Source organism: Rana temporaria, chromosome 6 (genome assembly GCF_905171775.1).
Source record: "Rana temporaria chromosome 6, aRanTem1.1, whole genome shotgun sequence".
NCBI classification, from domain to species: domain Eukaryota; kingdom Metazoa; phylum Chordata; class Amphibia; order Anura; family Ranidae; genus Rana; species Rana temporaria.
In genome coordinates, this window is record NC_053494.1 from 12,311,200 (window position 1) to 12,335,319 (window position 24,120).

Here is a 24,120-nt window from a genome sequence, read left to right on the forward strand (position 1 = left end):
TGTCCCTTTTTCATCTGTAAACGGATGGATGAAAAAGCGGACATACAGTCCGCTGGTGTGAAAGGGCCCTAAAGCCCTGTACACACGATCGGTTTGTCTGTTGAAAACGGACCGATGGACCGTTTTCATCGGACGAACCGATCGTGTGTGGGCCCCATCGGTTTGTTTTCCATCGGTGAAAAAAAAATAGAACCTGTTTTAAATTTTTCCAATGGATAAAAAAAACGATAGAAAAAAACGATCGCCTGTGGGGAAGTCCATCGGTCAAAAATCGACGCATGCTCAGAATCAAGTCGACGCATGCTCGGAAGCATTCATTTTTCTCAGCTCGTTGTAGTGTTTTACTTCACCGCATTGGACACGATCGGATTTTTGACTGATGGTGTGTAGGCAAGACTGATGAAAGTCAGCTTCATTGGATATCCGACAAAAAAATCCATCGGATTCAATTCCATCAGATATCCGATCGTGTGTACAGGGCTTTAGTGTCACTTTAATACGTAAAAAATATACTTTGCTTGTAAATCAATAAAATATCAATAAAAAATCAATTTAATAAAAATACAATTATATATAAAAAAATAAAAAAAGTCCCCGTCCGGCCACCATTCTGCTATAGGCCTGGCGGGCGTTAAGGTGTTTATGTAATTTAAAATGCTGCTTTCTGTTTGAATATTTTTTTTTTAATGTTCGTGAATCACATGACAGAGGAGTATACAGAACATTTCCATTAATAGTACCAATTTGCAATGTATAACAGAATTTACTGTAATGTTATCTAGATCCCATTGTAAGTTGTGATATATCATTGAGAACATACACAGAGCTGTGAGATGTTGGGTGATCACATAGTAAGTACATGGGAGCTTTGGTAGTGTATTATATTTATTAGAAGCTGTGAACTTGAGAAGAATGTAGGCAGGGCCGCCATCAGGAATAATGGGGCCCCCTCGTAATCCAAAGTTCTCGCATATCAAAGCGAGTTTCCCCATTGAAGTCAATGGAAACCACTTTGAACCCCATTGAAGTCAATGGAAACAAAAATAATTAGTTCCGCATTGACTTCAATGGGATGCAATATCGCATGAGGCCAGAGGCGGGGGGGGCACCGGAGAGCCTCAGAAACGGCCGAAAAGGCCAGAGGACACTTCGGCTGACCTCAGCAAACCTCGTAAAGACTTCCTACCTGAGATTTGCCAAGGTCATCCGTGCTGTCCTCTGGCCTTTCCGAATGGCGCCGATCATCTCCAATCGGCGACGTTCGGCTCTGGCGCCCCCACACCTTAGGCCAAATGCGGTACCGCTTTGGCCTGAATCGTGCTCGTATTGTAAGACAACACTCACAAACAGAGTCACAATTTCTTAAAATACAGTGCTCGTATTGCGAAACGCTTGTTAACCGCGTTACTCGCAATCCGAGGTTCCACTGTACCTATAACCAGTCATTTTTGACACATTCATTTTGCATTGCCTTTGAAAAAGAGGGTTTGACAGAAGTTGTGTCCTTTTTCTACATTCTTTGTCCTAAAAGGCGTCCTTCTTTCTGATCCCAAAGAGTTGGAAATATAAGGCTTAGGAGAAAGGTATATGATCATATATCATTCTCAATGCTGTCTGGATCTCTTTCGAATAATCTTGATTTATGTTTTTTAATTTAGCACTCCTTTGGTTGTCCCAGCTAATACAATTTTCAAGATGATTTCACTCTCTATATAATTTGTTGTGATAAAAAAAAAAAAAAAAAAAAAGTTTGAAAATATTTTTTTGTCAATTATGGTTTTATAGAAAACACCGGAGATACAAGCTTTACCCAGGCTTGATTGGACAGATAGAAGACAGCATGGAGGGGTTCGGTGAAGGTGGTGGTGAAGGTGTGGAGGTGTCTGATGGGGTCACTCAGCTGGTAGAAGGACAGACGGCCGCCTTCATAATCCAGATCTACTGCCAATCTCTTCACAGGAGACTCCGGGTATAACTCCTGTAATTCAGAGTCGTGTGCACGAAAATATTGTTTTTCAGTTATGCAGAAACTCCAGGATTTGTTATTATATACAATGCCAGATTCCTTTCCATCTCTCTTTATACTGGGATAGCAAACACCCACATACCGTAGTCCACAGTCACCAACCTCTACTTCCCAGTAATGTCTCCCATGGGAAAAACTCTCCACACTCATCACTTGACCGTATTCTGTAAATCTTTGTGGTAATGTTGGTCTAATCATTTGTGTTTCAGAGAAGGATGCTGTTCTCCGATCATCAGATAAAGCCACAAGATTATGGGCAGTTTTTTCATCCAGTAGCAAATTAATTGTATCCTGTATTTTAAAGTTTGTTTTTAATTGTATATTAGCGATAAGATCAGTTATAGATCTGTGCAACACAAGAGAGATCATAAAATCATCCAGATCAGAAACAGAAGATTCCTTCACATTCTGGTCACCTGTGTCCGATTCCTCATCTTGTAGGACTTCATCAGTATCTGATTTATGATCTTGTAGGACAGTTATTGGGTCGGTCATGTTACACAATTTCTCAATGTGACCAATTTTCCTGGACAGCTCGTCCTTCTGTATCTCCAACTGTTTGATGAGATCTTTGAGTGACAACGAGACCTCCTCTACCTGTCTGGAGATCTCACTCAGGACTCTCTGTTCCTGGACCTCCAGCTGTCTCCTGATATCCTCATACAGGGCAATGACTCTCTTCTTCTCATCATCGGCTTTTTCTCGAGTTTTCCTCTTGTGTTCCTGTAGATTCACAATTTTCTGCTCATCTCTCTCTCTTTTTGTAGTCATCTTTTTTAGAACATTTTCCAGTTTCTCCTTCTTCTTCCCCAAAGCCTCTTCTAGAAGTTCTACTTCATGCCCTTTATGTTTCCCCACCAGACAGCAGGACACACATAGACAGACGGCGTCCTCGGAGCAGTAATACTCCAGAAGCTTCTTGTGGATGGAGCATTTTTTACTACTGAAGGATGAAGTCGGTTCCGTCAACACATGGTCCACTGCCTTGTTGTGGGCTGTCAGGTGTTCAGCACACATAGAAGTCTCACACTGCAGACAAGTTTTGACAGCGGCCACAGGTGAAGTCAGACAATATGTACAGAGGATCTCACTTTTTTCCTCCTTTTGTTGTGTAGATCTGAAGTTCTCCACAATGTTACACAACTTCCTGTTCTTCTCCAGAGTGGGGCGCTCTACATACTCCTCTCTACACTCCGGACAGGAATAAACTCCGGACCCCTCCTGTGTATCCAGAACAGTCACAATACAATCCCGGCAGAAGTTGTGTCCACATCTCAGTGACACCGGCTCCGTATAAAGGTTCAGGCAGATGGAGCAGCTCAGCTCGTCTCCTAGAGCAGCAGACGCCATTCTGGACAAGGAAGAAGAAGAAACGAAACTAAAGGTCTGTTGTCAGAAGCAGGGCGGAGGCTTCACACATTAACCCTACAGAGGACAGAAGGAACTAAAAGCAAATGATTTTTTATATATTGTGTGTTGAGGATTCTAAAGGAGAACTCCAGATAAAACATAACACCCAAAAATAAATGTATAGAGGAAAAAACACTTTATAACTTCTTAGGCCCCTTTCACACGGGGCGGATCAGTAATGATCCGCCCCGTGAACCTCCGCTTGCTCAGCGGGGATCGCTCCGGTTCATCCCCGCTGAGCCGGCGGATGACAGGGTGGTCCCTGCACACTGTGCAGGGACTGCCCTGTCTTTTCTCCGCTCTCCCCTATGGGGGGGATCGGATGAACACGGACCGTCTGTCCGTGTTCACCCGATCCGATCCACCAAATGGATGGAAAAGTAGGTTTTTCCTCCGATCACACTTTGGTGGATCGGAGCGGGTCGGATGTCAGCGGGCATGTCACCGCTGACATCCGCGGCTCCATAGAGGAGCACGGAGCGCCCGTTCAGGTCCGCCAAAAAAAATGGCAGGCGGACCTGAACGGGCCGCCCATGTGAAAGAGCCCTTAGTCTTCAATCATGTAGAGAAAATATTTTACATTACTTTTTTAGAGGCTGTGATAAAAAAAAAAAAAAAAAACTTTGAGCTGGGGATAGGTGGTGGATGTAAGGGTAAGGTGACCAGATTTAAAAAAAAAAAAATTATTGGCAAATGGTAAACTATTTAATAAGCATATTTTCCTCAAATGATATGTAGCATTACCCCCGGAGGAGCTGCTGGATTTTTGGGTGGCACATTACATCATGGCGCCTCCAAATTCCTAGGGGTGAATGATGCGTATTGCATTTGGTAGAAGGAAATGTAAAGGAATGTTCACAAAGGGTACTCTTTGCTGTGCTCTTTATTACCCAGCCGGGTGAAAACAATAAACTTGTGGTGAGGAAAGTAAAGTTGAAGTAGAAGAATAGCAGATTCAGGCGTAATGATAGGGAAACAGTCCTGCTCCCAAGCGTAACACTTCTCTGCACCACTCCCGCCGGAGTGGGTTTAGTGTACCCGGACAGGCCTCTCTCACTGACCTGGCAGCCGGAGTATCACTCGGACAATTGTAGGATAAAATCTCTGCCACAGACCCTCCTTGGTGAGCCTCAGAAAGATACCTCTGCCACAGGCCCTCTCTGGAATGAATTCTCGGAGATATCCCTTCTTGATGAATTACGCCTGGATCTCCTTCAACTTGTCGCCCAGGTACCGACCGACAGGTGATCAATCCCTCAGTGTCCGGCTACCTCAATCCCCAGGGGTTTGTCGAGGCCCCTTTGGACCGCCAGCCTCTCAATGGCGCTCCTCAGACTGACTCCCCACCGAACAGCATTACTGTGGTGGAAGTGAAAATAAAATGAATATTTTATTCTATGTTACTTAGTGTTAAAATCACTCAAATGTTGCTAAGTGTTGCTTTTCTTTCATTATTTCCTTTATTTGTTTTTATATTCATTATCCATATAAGATATATATGCATATGTATGTATGGGTATGTGTTGCAATGCAGATATTATCCTTACATGAAGTTATGACAGATATGTTTTAAAGTATATTTCAACTTGGATTAACTACTTGCCGTCGCCGCACCGTCATAATACGTCCACAAGGTGGCTCTCCTAGGCGAGATCACGTATTATGACGTCCTACCCTTTAGCCGCCACTAGGGGCGCACGCGCGCCGCCGGAGGCGCGCGCACGCGCCCCCCGCTCGCCCCCGACTCCCGTGCGTGTGCCCGGCGGGCGCGATCGCCGCCGGGCACACGCGATCGCTCGGTACAGAGCGGGGAACGGGAGCTGTGTGTGTAAACACACAGCTCTCGTTCCTGTCAGCAGGGGAAATGCTTTTCTTCGGTTCATACACTGTATGAACCGAGGATCAGTGTTTCCCCTAGTGAGGCCACCCCCCCCCCCCACAGTAAGAACACACCCAGGCATACTTAACCCCTTCCCCGCCCCCTAGTGTTAACCCCTTCACTGCCAGTGGCATTTTTATAGTAATCTAATGCATTTTTATAGCACTGATCGCTATAAAAATGCCAATGGTCCCAAAAATGTGTCAAAAATGTCCGAAGTGTCCGCCATAATGTCGCAATACCAAAAAAAAAAATCGCTGATCGCCGCCATTACTAGTAAAAAAAATATTAATAAAAATGCCATAAAAATACCCCCTATTTTGTAAACGCTATAACTTTTGCGCAAACCAATCAATAAACGCTTATTGCGATTTTTTTTTACGAAAAATATGTAGAAGAATACGTATCGGCCTAAACTGAGGAAAAAAAATGTTTTTTTATATATTTTTGGGGGATATTTATTACAGCAAAAAGTAAAAAATATTCATTTTTTTCAAAATTGTCGTTCTATTTTTGTTTATAGCGCAAAAAATAAAAACCGCAGAGGTGATCAAATACCACCAAAAGAAAGCTCTATTTGTGGGAAAAAAAGGACGCCAATTTTGTTTGGGAGCCACGTCGCACGACCGCGCAATTGTCTGTTAAAGCGACGCAGTCCCGAATCGCAAAAAGTACTCTGGTCTTTGGGCAGCAATATGGTCCGGGGGGTAAGTGGTTAAGATACGAAAGGGCTATTATTAACCACTTCCCGACCGCCGCATGTATATGTACGTCCACAGAATAGCACGTACAGGCAAATGGGCGTACATGTACATCCTTGCCTTCTAGCGGGTGGGGGGTCGGATCGGGACCCCAACCCGCTACATGCGGCGGTCGGGTTCCCTCGGGTCGCGATCCGGGACGACGGCGCGGCTATTTGTTTATAGCCGCTCCGTCGCGATCGCTCCCCGGAGCTGAAGAACGGGGAGAGCCGTGTGTAAACACGGCTTCCCCGTGCTTCACTGTGGCGGCGTATCGATCGTGTGATCCCTTATAGAAGGGAGACTCGATCGATGACGTCAGTCCTACAGCCACACCCCCTACAGTTGTAAACACACACTAGGTGAACCCTAACTCCTACAGCGCCCCCTGTGGTTAACTCCCAAACTGCAACTGTCATTTTCACAATAAACAATGCAATTTAAATGCATTTTTTGCTGTGAAAATGACAATGGTACCAAAAATGTGTCAAAATTGTCCGAAGTGTCCGCCATAATGTCGCAGTCATAATGTCGCCATTAGTAGTAAAAAAAAAAAATTAATAAAAATGCAATAAAACTTTCCCCTATTTTGTAAACGCTATAAATTTTGCGCAAACCAAACGATAAACACTTATTGCGATTTTTTTTACTAAAAATAGGTCGAAGAATACGTATCGGCCTAAACTGAGGGGAAATTTTTTCATTTTTTTTCAAAATTGTCGCTTTATTTTTGTTTATAGCGCAAAAAATAAAAACCGCAGAGGTGATCAAATACCACCAAAAGAAAGCTCTATTTGTGGGGAAAAAAGGACGCCAATTTTGTTTGGGAGCCACGTCGCACGACCGCGCAATTGTCTGTTAAATCGACGCAGTGCCGAATCGCAAAACCTGGCCTGGGCATTTAGCTGCCTAAAGGTCCGGGGCTTAAGTGGTTAAGAACAGATGTGTCACCCCCCCTCCTTCTTCCCCTTCCTGTCTTCATCCCACCAAAGGAATTTGTGTCTCGTGACCAGAGAACTGTTTCCAAATATGGACTTCCACCCCTCCTCCCCCTTCTTCTTGTATTCACTCAGGAAAAAAACATGGCGATTGTGAAAGAAACTTTACACGTGGACTGTTCATGCTAAGAGAGCCCCAATAATAAATGGACTTGTAGGAAGAGACCACCCTTTATGTGAACTGACCTATGAGGGCTCCATGCCAAGTACAGACCTCACAAGGGGCGTGTAATAAGGGGGCTGAAATGTGTAAGCTAACCAATTGAATGCATATGTTTTGTGATGTAATTTGCCAATAAAAAGTAGCTGCTCCGGCCCAGCTGGGCTCTCTGAGTTGGACGCTGAAAAAGGTGAGATGTAGATTCTTTGTCTGGTCTGCATATTTCACCTTATGATTTGAATCAAGCGGCAGAAATGGGTTAGCCTTGAGGTTGTATCAGGGGGTCATTCATTATCAGTACAGCTTGGGTTCCTCAAAAGTGGGAACCCAGTCACTCACTGGGTCCCCGTCGCTGTTCAGATGCTCCGGGCCAGCATGGCCCCGGAACCAGGAACACCGCGTGGCACGCACGACCCGGCCAGGTAGGCCATAACGCCGGGGCGCCGTGATGTGGTCACCCTAAAAGGTGGGTTCCACACTCGAAGAAGAAGACCCAAAACTAATGGCGTCTGCCTCATAAATGCCCCTCCCCAGCATGCACAGCAAGGTCAAACCCTCCTGATTGGCTGCTGGAAAAGAGCACCCAAACCTTGACTCCACTGCTGCCACCTGCAGCACCGGGGCTGGAAGAACACCCCAGTACAGCAGAATGAGCTCACAGCACAGCCAAGCTGAGACAGAGACCCTGTTTTGCGCTTAACAATCTGATTCAGAGTCTAACTACACTCTGATCTAACTCTAAATTTAACTAGCACCGGTACCATAAAGTACACAGGTGCTACAGATATATGCAGTGTATGTGGTATATGTTTATGTAATTATTGTATGCAAACGTCTACGGGCTCCCTGTGTTCAGTGGGAGCTGGGTGACAGTAAGCGGACTATTTCTTCATTTTCGGGTTTAGGCGGTCACAGTGTATTCATATTGAAGAGGCCGGGCTTCAACTGTGTAGCGCGCTGCGGTGGATTAATACGCCTAAACCCAAAAATTAAGAAATAGTTCACTTACTGTCCCCCGGGCCCCCACTGAGCACAAGGGGTCCGGAGACGTTAGCTTATTGTTGAACAGGATTTAGGAGTCCCCGCCCGCTCTACCTCCGGGTCCCCCTGCTGAAATGACAGATCCAGGGACAGCGCCCTCAATCCGGGGACTGTCCCTGAAAACCGGGGACGTCTGGTCACCTTACCTTGGGGTGAGTATCCTTTGTTTCACAGATACCAGCCATGTCTTGGCTCATACTACACATCAGCAATCCTACCTACCAGGCTTCCCCATCCTACTCCCTGTCACCCTCCACATATTGCAGTTTTCACCAACCATTCTCTCCAACACACCAGACCTGTCTGCTCCCCATGATGCAGAGCTCTGACTGGGTCCAGGTGAGTCTAAATTGCATAAAAGGGAGAAGAGGAAAACCTGGAGTGGACAGAGAATCAAAGGAAAGGTGAAAGAAAGGAGTCTGGAGATGTGTAAATCCCGAACAGGACTTTTCCAGGATCCCTGCCAGACCCTCTGCTACAAGACCAAATAATGGAGAAGATCTGTTCTCTGTGTGTTCTGGACATGTTCTGTGTTCTGGATGGTATTCATCCCAACGTTGGATCCCTCCCCATCCAGGGCATTTCATTCATATAACAAAGATTTAACACAACAATACGGATCCTTTTTTTTTAAACCTGAATTCCTGCTACAAAGATTTCTGCATAGTTACATTCAGGGCTTTTTTTCCACAGGAGGAACTTGGTGGACCTCAGTTCCACCACCGCTGGATCAGACCCTTGGGGGGGGGGGGCTGTTCACCCCAATCACTTGTAAACACAGAAGTCCGGTTTCTGGGTTTAAAAGTGACAGCTCTGCAATCTGTGTGTAACCCCCCCCTGAACTCTGCACTCTATATGTAATGCAATCCTGGTATTTAATGCCTTTTAAGACCCTCCTACTGTTTGTGAAATTTGACTGACCACGCCCAATATTTGATGTGATTTGGAGGGTGTGTGTGGGTGGAGGGGTTTTGGGGGGTCGTGGTTGAGTTCCAGCACCTATTGTTTGGGGGAAAAAAGCCCTGGTTACATTGGTTCAGCTTGGACCATGGGCATAGCAATAGGGGGTCGCAATTGCAACCCCACCCATTTTTCAGGGAGCCCATGTGGCCTACCTGTCATATCGGCATAACCCAACAACTTCTACTGGCTCGGGTCTTGATTGTGTCTCGCAGCCTAGTAGAACAATTTCAGTACCGGTCTTCCAATTTGCATGCCAATCCACACCCCTCCGCTCTCATTGGCTGGGAGAAGCTCTGAATTTGTGGCTCCATTTGTGTGTCCTAAGCCGGAGAGGCGATAGCAAAGGGAAGATGGGAAAGGTCAGTGCTGACAATGGAATGGACAGCTAGCTTGCACAGGGCTCAGCGAGTGAGGAGGTGGAGGGCGGCTGTAACAGGTGCCGTCGCGCGCCGTATTGCGTTCCATGCTGGAACGCATACGGCGACCACACGATGACGTCATCGCCCGGCACCGCGTGCGTTCCAGCCTGGAACACGGAAGTGCACTGTGGATCAGTGCTGTTTCTCGAGGCACCTGTTACCTGCCTATAAAGAGAACAGTGTGCAGACTGCACACTGTTCTATTATTGTCAGCCGTACCGGCCACGCTACAATACAGGTACCTTCGCTACCACACTGGACATTAACTTAGGCTGCAACATTATGGCCAGCTAGTAAAGACCTTCACTACCTCTAGGCTGCCATCGCTGCGGACAACCTAAGAGTTCTTCCTTGCTGACACCCTACACTACGGAATCCCTTGCTGCTAAACTCAAGCCCTGCAAACGGATAAGTAGCAATTCTTTCACTTGTAGTGTAGTGTGTTACTACAGTGTAGCGCAAGAAGGCACAGACAGAAAAAAAAGAGTAAAAAAAAAACAAAGAAGAGAAAAAAAACAAAAACAAAAGAAGAGTAAAAAAAAAAACCAAAAGAAGAGAAAAAAACAAACAAAGAAGAGTAAAAAAAAAAAAAAAAAAAAGAAAAGAAGGGAAGGAAAAAAATAAATAAAAAAGCAGAGAAGACAAAACAAAAAACACACACACACACACACACACACACACACACACACACACCAAGAGAGATTTCTTTTTATTTCTCGCCACAAAAATGCAACAGGAAGTGAGGAGATCTCTCCAGAGTAAAGGGAAGTGAATGCTCTCAGATTGTAATCACTGATAAGGGATCCCCACTGGAAGATTTCCATCTATTATTGAAATGGATTTCTCATCCCATGCTCTCCCAGTGACAATGGTCACCAACAAAATAGAGAGGACGGATCTCTCCAGAGGGGACACAGCAGCAATAAAAACCTGACAGAGGTTCTAATCCTTCACTACTCCATTTAGAACAACGAGAACATCTTCAGATCATCTCCAACATCAACCAATAAAAAAAAAAAAAAATGACAAAAATAAATGACAGGACAACCCGACACCATCATATCATGGAATTGTGTCTCCTATAAGAGGAGCTCTCTATACCCGGAATAAGTGTCACCTCTCCAGTGTTTCCTATGACTCTCCTAAGTTCCCACAACCCAGACTGGGAAAGAATGTGTCGCTGCGTTTCCAGTGACTTGTATGGAAGTGGGCGGGGTTTTCTATGGGTGGAGGGTGTGGTTACATGGTGACTAATGGAGAGATCTAATTATCGAGTAATTTATCTGGAAGGTGTCCCAAGAGGAAAAAAACAGGGTTGTAAAAAGAGAGCATTTGAAACACGCAAAGTAGATTTATAGTAATTGTGCTTAAAAAAGGAATAAATCTGAATTATACATTTTATGTTCCTGGAGCTCAGTTTAAGCTGCGAAATAAAAGCAGATCATATGTATGTGGTCATAAGCAGTATTCAGATTTTACAAAAGAATAAGTGGGCTGCCAAATAAATGGTAGAACCAACCTCTAATTATTAGGTGTGCAGACGGATATCATTATGCAGTGTGTCTGATATCTCAGATGGGCTTAGCGCAAATGTAAACCTATGTAGGCTCCATGTCCTGCACAAAGGCCGATTCTTGCTGATCCTCTTATGTCAACGCAGATAGAGCAAACAGGGCTATAAGTGGGTTTTAGGGTCTAACCAATCAGTTTTGGGATATTAACCACTTCAGCTATGGACATCCCGAGAGTTTAAAGAGTGTTTTAGAGGAATGAATGAATGAATGAAAAACTTATATAGCGCGGCACATGCGAACTGAATCGCCTCTGGAGAACTATTTTTTTTTTTTTTATGACATTTGTAAAGGAAGGGGATGTGTATTTTGCCTACACACTTGTCCTAAAAGGGTACCACTAGAGCTCCACAATTCTGGCCAAAATGAGAATCACGTTTGTTTTGCTTATGCCCCTTTCACACTGGGGCGGGAGGAGCGGTGGCGTTATAGCGCCGCTATACCGTTGGAATTGCGTCAGTATTCAGCCGCTAGCGGTGCGGTTTTAACCCCCGCTAGCGGCCAAAAAAGGGTTAATACCGCCCGCAATGCGCATTGCGGGCGGTATAGCTGCGGTGTCCCATTGTTTTCAATGGGAAGGAGTGGTGGAGGGTGTAGGGTCTCTTCTAAATATAAATATAAAAATAATATGTTTGGGGGTTCCAAGTAATTTTCTAGCAAAAAAATGATTTTAATTTGAAACCAACAAATGTCAGAAAAAAGGTTTAGTGTTTAAAGTGGTTGTAAACCCTTACAGACCACTTTTACCTACAGGTAAGCCTAGAATAGATTAAGTCTTACCTGTAGGTACAAGAAATATCTCCTAAACCTACCCGGTTTAGGAGATATTTGCAGAACAGACGGCACCGATGTCTACGGCGCATGCGCGCCATAGACAACGGCACAGGGGCACTGAGCGTGCTGATAGTGAAAGTGATCGTGCCATCACTGGCGGCTCTCGCGCGCACGCATGGGAGTGACGTCATCGCAGCTCCGGCCAGTCACAGCGCCTGAGCCGCGATACCCTGAAGTCACTCCGGGAGAGATGCCAGCGATGAAGGAGATGAACGAGGGCCGCTGCGGGGGCTTCAATCTCAGGTAAGTACCTCATAATGAGCTAGTATGCTATGTATACTAGCTCATTATGCCTTTGTCTTGCAGGTTGATTTTTTTTTTCCCCCAGGAGGCTTTACTTCCTGTTTAAGCTTTCCTCATTTACACACCAAGTCTATTCCTTTGATGTAAAGGACAATTTGTTACAATGTTTAGACTTAACACTGATAAAGAATGTTGTGATACTTGGCAGACTGCCTGGATTTTACGGCTGTGGTTTCAGCAGAGCAGTGAGAATTCTCGGAAATGAAAGATCGGGGGAAATAAAAAAAAAAAAAGAAATTGTGATTCTTGATGAATAATTGTGCAGCTCCTCTAGGTACCGCTTTATTATCCCAGAAAAACTAGAGATCAGATAAAAAATTCACAGAAGGGGATATGAACACATATCATTCTGAATGGTGTCAGGACCTCTTTTGCGTAACACTGGTTTATGTTCTTTAATTAGTGCTTCCTTGAATTGTCCCACTTAGTCTATTTCCAAGATGAGATCACCCTCTTGTGATTTGTATCCATGACAAAAAAAATTAATTATAGGAAAAAAAATAAAAAACACAAAAAAAAAACATATATGTTGCAAAATTATGGTTTTATAGAAAACACTGGAGATGCAACCTTTGCCCAGGCTCCATCATCAATATAGAAAGCAGCATGGAGGGGTTCGGTGAAGGTGGCTCTGAAGGTGTGGAGGTGTCTGATGGGGTCACTCAACTGGTAGTAGGAAAGACGGCCACCTTCATAATCCAAATATATTCCCAATCTCTGTACAGGAGGCTCGGGGTAAACCGGCTGACTCCGCAATTCTTCGAGAGACACGGGTTTATCTTCAGTTGTGCAGAAACACCAAGACTTCTTATTACACCCAAAACCAGACTGCTCTCCACATCTCTTTATACTGGGATAGCAAACACCCACATCCCATCCCCCACAGCCACCCACCTCTACTTCCCAGTAATGTCTCCCATGGGAAAAGCTTTCCACACTCATCACCTGAGGGTACTCTGTAAATCTTTGTGGTAATGATGGTCTAAACGTATATGTTTCAGAGTGCAAAGCTGTCCTCAGGTCATCAGATAAAGCCACAAGGTTACTGGCAGTTTTTATATCCAATAGTAGATTGGTTGCATCTTGTGTATTGAATTTGGTTTGTAATTGCATATTAGTGATAAGATCAGTTATAGATCTGTGCAACACAAGAGAGATCATAAAATCATCCAGATCACAAACATAAGATTCCTCCACATTCTGGTCACCTGTGTCCGATTTCTGATCTTGAAGGACTTCTTCCATATCCGATTTATGATCTTGTAGGACACTTATTGGGTCATTATCGGTCATGTTACACAACTTCTCAACGTGACCAATTTTCCTGCACAATTCGTCCTTCTGAATCTCCAACTGTTTGAGGAGATCATTGACGGATTGTGAGACCTCCTCTACCTGTCTGGAGATCTCACTCAGGACTCGCTGTTCCTGGACCTCCAGCTGTCTCCTGATTTCCTCATACAGGTCAGTGACTCTCTTCTTCTCATCATCGGCTTTTTCTTGAGTTTTCCTCTTGTGTTCCTGTAGATTATGAATTTCCTTTTCAGCAATCTTTCTCTTTGTAATCATATTTTCCAGAACATTTACTTTCTCCTTCTTCTTCTTCTTCCCCAAAGCCTCTTCTAGAAGTTCCACTTCATGTCCTTTATGTTCCCCCACCAGACAGCAGGACACACATAGACAGACTGCGTCCTCGGAGCAGTAATACTCCAGAAGCTTCTTGTGGATGGAGCATTTTTTATTACTGAAGGATGAAGTCGGTTCCACCAACACATGCTCCACTGCCTTGTTGTGGGCTGTCAGGTGTTTATCACACATAGAAGTCTCACAATGTAGACAAGTCTTGACGGCTCCCACTGGAGAATCCACACAATACGTACAGAGGATCTCACTTTTCTCCTCCTTTTGTTGTGTAGATCTGAAGTTCTCCACAATGTTACACAACTTCCTGTTCTTCTCCAGAGTGGGGCGCTCTACATACTCCTCTCTGCACTCCGGACAGGAATAAACTCCGGACCCCTCCTGTGTATCCAGAGAAGTCACAATACAATCCCGGCAGAAGTTGTGTCCACATCTCAGTGACACCGGCTCCGTATAAAGGTTCAGGCAGATGGAGCAGCTCAGCTCGTCTCCTAGAGCAGCAAACGCCATCCTGAGAGCAAGGAGGAAGAAACCAAAGTAAAAATCTGTTTACACGAGAGCAGAGACTTTACAAGTTGAAGGATAATTTCACCTTTAGAACATGTTACACCCTTATTTAGGGTGTAACATGTTCCAGCAAATCCATTATAATTAAAAACACTTGTGTAATCTATATACAATGTCCCTATAACTCTACAACTGCTGCTGATAATATTGTGTTCCCATGAACGATACCAAAATTGGTGAGCTGTAAATATAAAAAAATATATACTGTGACTTGCCACATGCCTCAAAATAAACATCTATTTTTTTTTAAAGTGTATTTTGTGCGTGTACTCGAGAGAGGAGCCAGACTGCAGGAGTTGGGAGTAGGCAGGCCTCCCCCAGAGGCAATCTGCCACCTTTCTCCATGCCCCGGGTGGCAATGGCGGGTGTGTGAGGGGGTCCTCCCACACAGCCCGCCCTACCTGCTCCGCTTTGAAGCCCAACGGGGCAGAGGGACTCCCTATAAGGCCGGGTACACACGGACAAACATGTATGGTGAAAGCGGTCCGTCGGACCGTTTTCACCATACATGTCTGCCAGAGGGCTTCTGTACGATGGTTGTACACACCATCGTACAGAAGTCCGCGCGTAAACAATACGCGGGGCGTGTCCGCGGTGTCGCCGCGTCGATGACGCGGTGTCGCCGCGACAATGACGCGGCGACGTGGGCGGCCCGCCTTTAAAATGCTTCCACGCATGCGTCGAAGTCATTCGACGCATGCGAGGGACGGCGGGCGCCTGGACATGTACGGTAGGTCTGTACTGACGACCGTACATGTCCGAGCGGGCTGAATTCCAGCGGGCTGTTTTAAAACAAGTCCAGGAATATTTGCCCGCTGGGAAAAGGCCCGGCGGGCAAATGTTTGCTGGAATTCGGCCCGCTCGCGCCCACACACGAGCAAACATGTCTGCTGAAACTGGCCTGCGGGCCAGTTTCAGCAGACATGTTTGCTCGTGAGTATGGGGCCTAAGGGAGTGAAAGGATCTAGCCCGCTCAACCAGCCCCGTTAGTCCTTCGCCTCTCTTTTTGGAGGCCGCGTGGTCAAAGTGCGTGCATGTTAACCCAATTTCGAGTGCGTGTAAGTGTGGTGGTTTTTGTGGGAGGGGGGTGGGCGTACTAAGCGCAGGCTTACCTCGCATAGCACACCCACCGGGAGCCGGGCTGAGACCACCAAACTCAATTCACATGTAGCCGAGAGCGTGATCCGAACCCCTAGCTGCAGAGGTGAATGGCTTGTCAGCGCAGTGCCAATCGCGTTGAGCCACCGCAGCTCCCTAAACATCTAATAATATACTGTTCATACATCAGCCAACCAGTCAATACAAATAAAAAGTCCCACAACATTCAACATCCTTGTGTGTGAATCTTTACTGTGCCATAAATCACTTCAACATTTTTTTTGGCATTATATTATTGAAAGCATATCAAATGAGTTACTCACTTTTCTGCCGTTTCTAATCATGCGCACAGCGATTACGTCTGGAATCATAACTTTTATTTCGTAAGGAAAGCCGTTTCCATTTTGCTTGTGGGCATGAGAAGCCCACAAGCACTTACTTCCTTGTTTTGTTGAATGATGAACTCCCAGCATTCACTGCCTCTCGTTCCCGCACATGCTCAGTCCCGCACATGCTCAGTTCCGTCGCCGCCATCTTGCTACACCCCGCACTCCTGCACAGTAATAATAGTGAGAAGGGGCAAGCGGACATATCGTTACACCCACCCGATGTCAGGGATCGGATGGGAGACTGATTTGATGAGGTCGGCCTCTCTTATATCTCCTGTCCTGGCTCCGCTGAAGGTGAAACAGAGGAAGCCGAAGGACAGGAGGGACACGAGTGCCTGGAGCTGGAGGTCCTGGGAGAACAGCTTGGCAGGGTTCAGCGGCCTGGAGAAGACTGTGATGAGCTTAGCAGGATCAGATAACAGCCAGGCAGGCAACTGAGGGTTAACAGCAACCAGGAACGTAGACAGGAGCAAGGTCTCAGGGATAGCCAGGTTCGTCAGCAGGCGGGCAGTGAGGTAGCAAATCATAGACAGAGTCAGGGTCAAAAATGAAGCCGGGTCAGGGATGGACATCAGTACAGGAACAGAACACAGAGCCAAGGTCAAGAGCAAGCCGGGTCAGAATACTTGGAAAACACATAGGATCAGAGCAAGATTCAGGAACACAGCTGAAGATCAGTCAGCAAAGCACAAGAGCCCAGACTCCCTTTAAATAGGCTATCTGGCGCCGAACAGGATTAGGCTCGTACATGCGCGCGTGCTCGTATCTGTGCGCATACGTGCCCGCTTCTCAATTTCAGGCGGCAGCGCAAGGGGCCCCATAATTCCTGATGGCTGCCCTGTGCAAAAGTGGCGCCTTGCTGGGGCCTTTCTCTGTACGGTTGTCCTCCTATAAGTCTTGGGGTCTGACAATTGAAATTGCAACTACTTAAGGGTGTCCTGGCCCTAACCCTCTTTCCCCCCAAAAAATTACTGTTAAAATAAATAAAACCTCTTTTGCATCCTAGAAGCGTCTTGAGCCCAATGACTTTCACCACATTTGCGCCCACTATGCCTCACAACCCACCACATATTGAAGGATGTCAGCTGCCTTTGGCCTTGAAGGTTCTCATTGGGCTGGAAGAGGTTAACCACTTCAATACCGGGCACTTTCACCCCCTTCCTGCCCCAGGGCAGTTTTCAGCGCTGTAACATTTTGAATGACAATTGCACGGTCATCACCTCTGCGTTTATTTTTTGCATTATAAATAAAAAAAAAACATTTTTCCTCAGTTTAGGACGATATGTATTCTTCTACATATTTAAAAAAAAAAAAAAAAAAAAAAAAAAAAATCGCAATAAGCATATATTGATTGGTTTGCGCAAAAAAGTTATAGCAAAAATAGGTTGATTTATGGCATTTTTTTTTTACTAGTAATGGCGGCGATCTGCGATTCTTTATCGTGACTGCGACATTGTGGCGGACACATCGGACACTTTCTTGAAACCATTGACATTTATACAGCGATCAGTGCTATAAATAGCCACTGATTACTGTAAAAATGTCACTGGTAGGGAAGAGATTAACACTAGGGGGCGATCAATGGGGTTAAATGTATTCCCTGACTGTGTGGGGGGATGGGACCGACTAGGGGAGGAGACCGATCAGTGTTTCTATATGCTAGGAACACACTATCGGTCTCCTCTCCCCTGATAGGACGTGAATCTGTGCGTTTACACAGAACCAGGTTCCTGCTCTGTCACGAGCAATCGCGAGTGCCCAGCCGATATTGTGGCCGCCAGGCCACAATGACATAAAGAGGACGGGAGAGGACATCGAGGAGCGTGGAGGACGGCGCTGACCCAAGAAAGGCAAGCGCCGGGCGGGGGGCAAACTGGTGGCATTTGATGGGCCAAACTGACGGCATTTAAAGCGGTTGTAAACCCGCATCAAATTTTTTAATTTTTTTTTCTCCTGTAAGGCAAAAGTCATAATGAGCTAATATGCACCGCATATGAGCTCATTATGAAATACTTACCTCGGAACGAGGTGTGTAGCACTTACCTGGTCCACGCCGAGCGAGATTTCATCTTGCCTCGGCGTGTCTTCCGGGTATCGCCGCTCCATCGCTGTGATTGGCTGGAGCAGCGATGATGTCACTCCCGCGCGGGAGATTTAAAACTCTGCAAGGTCCGGCGGCTGCCGGTCCTTTCACCGTAGATCCCACCCGTGCAGGTTTAGGAGATATTCTCCTTACCTACAGGTAAGCCTTATTATAGGCCTTATTATAGGCTTACCTGTAGGTAAAAGTCAAAAAAGTGCGTTTACAACCACTTTAATGGGCATAGTGAGGCTGCAATTGATGGGCACAGTGAGGCTGCAATTGATGTTTTTTTTTTTCAGTTTGTTTGCGCCCCCCCCCCCAAAAAAATTTTTTGGAGCATCAGCCGCCACTGGTGGGATGCGCTTTGTTTATTTTCCATTTCAGAGGTTTACAACCACTTTAACATGTAGTTCTCCCTATAAATGACCCAGATGTTACCGTTTCCAAGAGGATTTCACCCTTTTATTTTTTTTGCATTGATGACACAACTTTAGAAAAACAAAATGATGTTGAAAATTACAGTCTTACAGAAACCGCCTGAGATACAAGCTTTACCCAGGCTCCCTTACTCAGATAGAAAGCAGCATGGAGGGGTTCGGTGAAGGTGGTGGTGAAGGTGTGGAGGTGTCTGATGGGGTCACTCAGCTGGTAGAAGGACAGACGGCCACCTTCATAATCCAAATACAATCCCAATCTCTTCACAGGAGACTCCGGGTTTAACTCCCGTAATTTGGAGTAATGTTTACATGAATATTTCTTCTCAGTTATCCCAAAACTCCAGGACTTGTTATTACACCCAATACCGGACACACCACCAGCTCTCCTTATACTGGGATAGCAAACACCCACATCCCAATTCCCACAGTCCCCGACCTCTACTTCCCAGTAATGTCTCCCATGGCGAAAACTCTTCCTACTCATCACCTGATTGTATAATGTAAATCTCTCTGGAAACTTTGGTCTAATCTTTCGTATTGCAGAATGGGATGCCGTTCCCAGATCATCAGATAAAATCACAAATTGATTGGCCGTTTTTTCATCCAGCAGCAGATTGGTGGCATCCTGTATATTGAAGATGGTTTTTAATTGCAGATTGGTGATAAGATCAGTTATAGATCCGTGCATCACGAGAGAGATCAGAAAATCATCCAGATCACAAACAGAAGATTTCTCAAAATTCTGGTCACCTTTGACCGATTCCTGATCTTGTAGGACAGTTATTGGGTCGGTCATGTTACACAAATTCTCAAAGTGACCAATTTTCCTGGACAGCTCGTCCTTCTGTATCTCCAACTGTCTGATGAGATCATTGATGGACAATGAGACCTCCTCTACCTGTCTGGAGATCTCACTCAGGACTCTCTGTTCCTGGACCTCCAGCTGTATCCTGATATCCTCAAACAGGACAGCCACTCTCTTCTTCTCATCATCTGCTTTTTCTTGAGTTCTTCTCTTCTGGTCCTGTAGATTCAGAATTTTCTTCCCAGTTGATTCTCTCTTCGTAGTCAGTTTTTCTAGAACATTTCTCAGTTTCTCCGTCTTCTTCTTCAAAGCCTCTTCTAGAAGTTGCACGTTGTGTCCTTTATGGTTCCCCACCAGACAGCAGGACACACATAGACAGACAGCGTCCTGGAAGCAGTAATACTTCAGAAGCTCCTTATGAATGAAGCATTGACTTTTTTTGAAGGACGAGGTGGGTTCCACCAGCACATGGGCCCCCGTCTTGTTGTGGGCTGTCAGGTGTTTATCACACATAGAAGTCTCACAATGCAGACAAGTCTTCACAGCTCTTGCCATAGAATCCACACAATACGTACAGAGGATCTCACTTTTTTCCTTTTGTTGTGTAGATCTGAAGTTGTCCACAGTGTTACACAACTTCCTTTTCTTCTTCATAGAAGGACGTTCTACATACTCATCTCTGCACTCCGGACAGGAATAAACTCCGGACCCCTCCTGTGTATCCAGAACAGTCACAATACAATCCCCGCAGAAGTTGTGTCCACATCTCAGTGGCTCCAACTCCGTATAAAGGTTCAGGCAGATGGAGGAGCTCAGCTCGTCTCCTACAGCAGCAGACGCCATTCTGGGGAAAAAAGAAAAAAAGAAAAACCCATTTTCATAAACTGATTGAATAGATTGGAGGCTTCACAGATTAAAAAGAGCGGAGTTCCACCCTAAAAATGAACTTTCTTTTAACAGCTTCCCTTTAATGTACATTTTTTTTATAATTATATAATATATATATATATATATATATATATATATATATATATATATATATATATATATATATATATATATATATATATATATATATATATATATATATATATATATACACACACACACACACACACACATATACACACACACACACACACACACACACACATATATATTATACCGTATTTATCGGCGTATACCGCGCACTTTTTTGCCCTGAAAATCAGGGCAAAATCGTGGGTGCGCGATATACGCCGATACCCGCTTTCCCGCGCCGAGTTTGAATACTGCGCCAACATATACCGAGCGCAGTACACTCGTGTATAGTCGGGCAGTCTCGGCTCCTCCCGCGCTCACGTCCTGGACGTCATCGCGAGAGTAACCGAGCCTGCCCGACCATACACGAGTGTACTGCGCTCTGTATATGTCGGCGCAGTATTCAAACTCGGCGCGGGAAACGAGCGGGGAGGACGCCGCAGAAGGACGCCGGACCCGACGAAGAGGGCACCCGAAGCCGCAGACCCGACGAAGAGGACACCTGAAGCCGCAGACGGACGCCGGACCCGACGAGGCCGCCGATGGACGCCGCGCAAGACAACAAAACTGTAAGTACAAAAAATCTTTTTTCCACAGGAATGTCGGGCAACTTTAGGGGTGCGCGCTATACCCCATTAAATACGATATATATATATATATATATATATATATATATATATATATATATATATATATATATAAATTCTCACTTCTATCTGGCGGTTACTAGGCAGATTTCGTAATATGCCTAGTTCCTGGTCCTAGGTGGTTCAACTTCCTGTCCCAAGACCCCATTGCCTCCTGGGAAATGAGGGACACTCATTTCCCAGGAGTCTCTGGGCATTACTGTGCCTAAAAAAAAAACGCCCAGCATGCATCTCTACCTGAAAACCAGGAAGAAAATGGAACTGGGCCTCACATGCCCACACATATGATGGATACGGCCACAACATGAGCTGGAGGATATAAGGCAAGTGTTTGCAATGATTTCTGGAACGATTGGGGAGCTATTAATATGTTTTAGGGACTATTTAATGTGATTAATTTTACCTTGCAAAAAATAAAATCTCTACAGAGGAGGACAAAAAGAAGCCAAAGCCTCCACTTTAACCGCTTCAGCCCCAGAACATTTTACCCCCTCCCTGACCAGAGCGCGTTTTACAATTTGGCACTGCGTCACTTTAACTGGTAATTGCACGGTCGTGGGACGCTGTACCCAAACAACATTTGTGTCCCCCCACACACAAATAGAGCTTTCTTTTGGTCGCATTTATTTGATTACCTCTGTGGCTTTAATTTCTTGTACTATAAACAAATAGAGTGACAATTTTGAAAGAACATTTTTTGTAAGTAATTGGCCATATTAGGGGTATGGGGGTCCGGGTACTTTTAACAATTTTTCAGGAGCAGTGTTTCTAATTATGCCTACAGTGCAATAATAAAAATGAACAACTCCTTTAAATATAGTGCCTGGGGGGTCCCCTTAGTCTGCCTATAAAGCGGTGTATGTGTACCATGTATAGAACATGCTGCAGCAAAAATGAAATTTCTAAAGAAAAAAGAAACACAAGTCAAATCACATTTAAATTGACTCACGGTTGCTATTGAAAAAAAAGCACAAAAAACATAGTGCCCCCTTCCCCTAGTTGGGCGCAGTGCATTGCAGGGCATTTGGCGGAGTGTGCACCATGGGCTGGGAAACAGACAGTTTCCATTGTCAGGTGGTTGTGTCAGTTTCATTCTGGGACACTGTATTGTCCTGGATTGAAGGTGCCCGGGACCCAGGACAGAACTGCAAAATGCGTGACTGTCCCGGGCAATCCAGGACACGTGGTCACCCTAGGGGGCACAGATGTAAGGAAGGACACTAGTGTAAAAGGGGTACACTAATGTAAGGCGTGGCATTGACATAAGGAGAGATGCTGATGTAAGGGACTCTGATGTTGGGGGAAATTGACGTAGGGGACACTGGTGTAATATAATAATATTGTAAAAAAAAATAAAAAATAAAAACACCCCACACACACACACAACATTTTTTGGGGGAGGGTAGGGGGTGATGGGGCAACAAACTGAGGTGAAAGTAGGTCACTGACAGCCAGGGGGCAGTGAAAAACTGCAGCTCAGCCACCTGTTCTTACTCCCCCCTCACCTGATCACCAGTATGAAAAAGTCCAAATTCTCCCTAAGAAGAGCAACCTTTGTTTCAAAGATACCAGTCCAGTAATGTAGCAAACAGCGGTGACTTAATTTGTGCCACTTCCATGTATTGTACAGGACTTCAGAGGAAAATAAATGCAACTTAACAAATCCTAGCCGTGTCTTGGTTCTTATTACACATCAGGAATCCTATCAGATTGCCGCATCCTACTCCCTGTCACCCTCCACATACACAGCTCTGCACTATTCACCAACCTTTCTCTCCAACACACCAGACCTGTCTGCTCCCCGGGATGCAGAGCTCTGACTGGGTCCAGGTGAGTCTAAATTGGCTAAAAGGGAGAAGAGGAAAACATGGAGTGGACGGAGAAAAACCTGGAGTGGACAGAGGAAAACATGGAGTGGAATAAGGATCAGAGGTCTGGAAAGGTGGAAGAAAGGAAGTCGGGAGATGTGTAAATCCTGAACAGGACTTTTCCAGGATCCCTGCCAGACCCTCTGCTACAAGACCAAATAATGGCGGAGATCCGTTCTCTGTGGGCCAGATTCATGTAGATCAGCGGATCTTTAGATCCGCTCGATCTACGTGTTTTACGATCCGCCGGTGCAATTTAGCGAGGCCAGTGCAGTATTCATCAAGCACTTACCTCGAAAATTGCATCGTTGGATCGTAACTCCCCCCTGGCGGAATGCAAATTCCGCGGCTAGGGGGAGTGTACAATTTAAATCAGGCGCGTTCCCGCGCCGATTTAACTGCGCATGCACCGCCGGCGAAATTTCCCAGTGCGCATGCTCCAAATGACGTCGCTAGGACGTCATTGTTTGCGGCGGGTACGTCAATTGCGGCCATCCGTATTCCTGATCGACTTACGCAAACGACGTAAAAATTAGAATCTTGGCGCGGGAACGACGGCCATACTTAACATTAGCTACCCCTCATATAGCAGGGGTAGCTATCCGCCGGAAAAAGCCGAACGCAAACGACGTTAAAAAAAAGCGACGGGCGGGCGTACGGACTTGAATCGGCGGTTCTCCTCATTTGCATATCCGACGCATAAAAAAAGCGACGACACCTAGCGGCCGGCGGTAGATTGCAGCCTAAGATTCGACTGGTGTAAGACGCTTACACCAGTCGGATCTAAGGGAGATCTATGAGGAATCGGATTCTATGAATCAGCCTCATAGATCCGACCGGCTGGACTCAGAGGTACAACGGCGGATCAGGAGATCCGCCGTCATATCTCTTTGATGAATCTGCCCCTGTGTGTTCTGGACACAAATGGTGTTTATGGAACACAGATGGCCACTTCCTCGGCGCGAACGCCATTCAAAGAACACATTGCATTTCCTCAATGATTATAAAGTGTTCTCTGATTGGAAAAGATAGAGAAGCAAGGCAGTGATATTATGATCTCCTCCCCATCCAATTAGAGAAGGCCTTATATTTGCTAATAAAATGGAAAGTGCTCTCTGAATGGTGCCTGTACCAAGTAAGCAACCTCTTGTATTCCGTTGGCAGCAGGGCATGGGCAGGGCCATCTTATTGCAAGGGCACTCCTGGGCATTTCCCAGGGGC

General features: G+C 45.6%; 1 protein-coding gene across 5 annotated transcripts; it reads right to left on the reverse strand.

Moving 5' to 3' along the window:
* Positions 1 to 1,389: 1,389 nt before the first annotated feature.
* LOC120943106 (E3 ubiquitin/ISG15 ligase TRIM25-like) lies at positions 1,390 to 22,894 on the reverse strand. Of its 5 annotated transcripts, XM_040356219.1 has the most exons (3): positions 22,800 to 22,885; positions 13,034 to 14,496; positions 1,390 to 1,923 (listed from the first exon to the last, which is right to left on the reverse strand). In XM_040356219.1, the coding sequence occupies exons 2-3, from the start codon at positions 14,493 to 14,495 to the stop codon at positions 1,772 to 1,774; spliced, it is 1,614 nt and encodes a 537-aa protein (XP_040212153.1). In that variant the 5' UTR covers position 14,496; positions 22,800 to 22,885; the 3' UTR covers positions 1,390 to 1,771. The 5 variants fall into 5 exon arrangements, with proteins under 5 accessions (XP_040212153.1, XP_040212157.1, XP_040212156.1 ...); XM_040356223.1 differs by lacking the exon at positions 13,034 to 14,496 and having other exon boundaries at positions 1,390 to 3,377; positions 22,800 to 22,875; XM_040356222.1 differs by lacking the exons at positions 13,034 to 14,496; positions 22,800 to 22,885 and adding an exon at positions 8,532 to 8,610 and having other exon boundaries at positions 1,390 to 3,377.
* Positions 22,895 to 24,120: the final 1,226 nt, after the last annotated feature.

Excerpts from the sequence above, each read along its gene's own strand:
- LOC120943106 (XM_040356219.1), bottom strand. The coding sequence starts at position 14,495 with ATGGCGTTTGCTGCTCTAGGAGACGAGCTGAGCTGCTCCATCTGCCTG. Across the intron at positions 1,924-13,033 it reads AATATATTTGGATTATGAAG|GCGGCCGTCTGTCCTTCTAC; the intron begins GTGGCCGTCTTT and ends TGGATTATGAAG.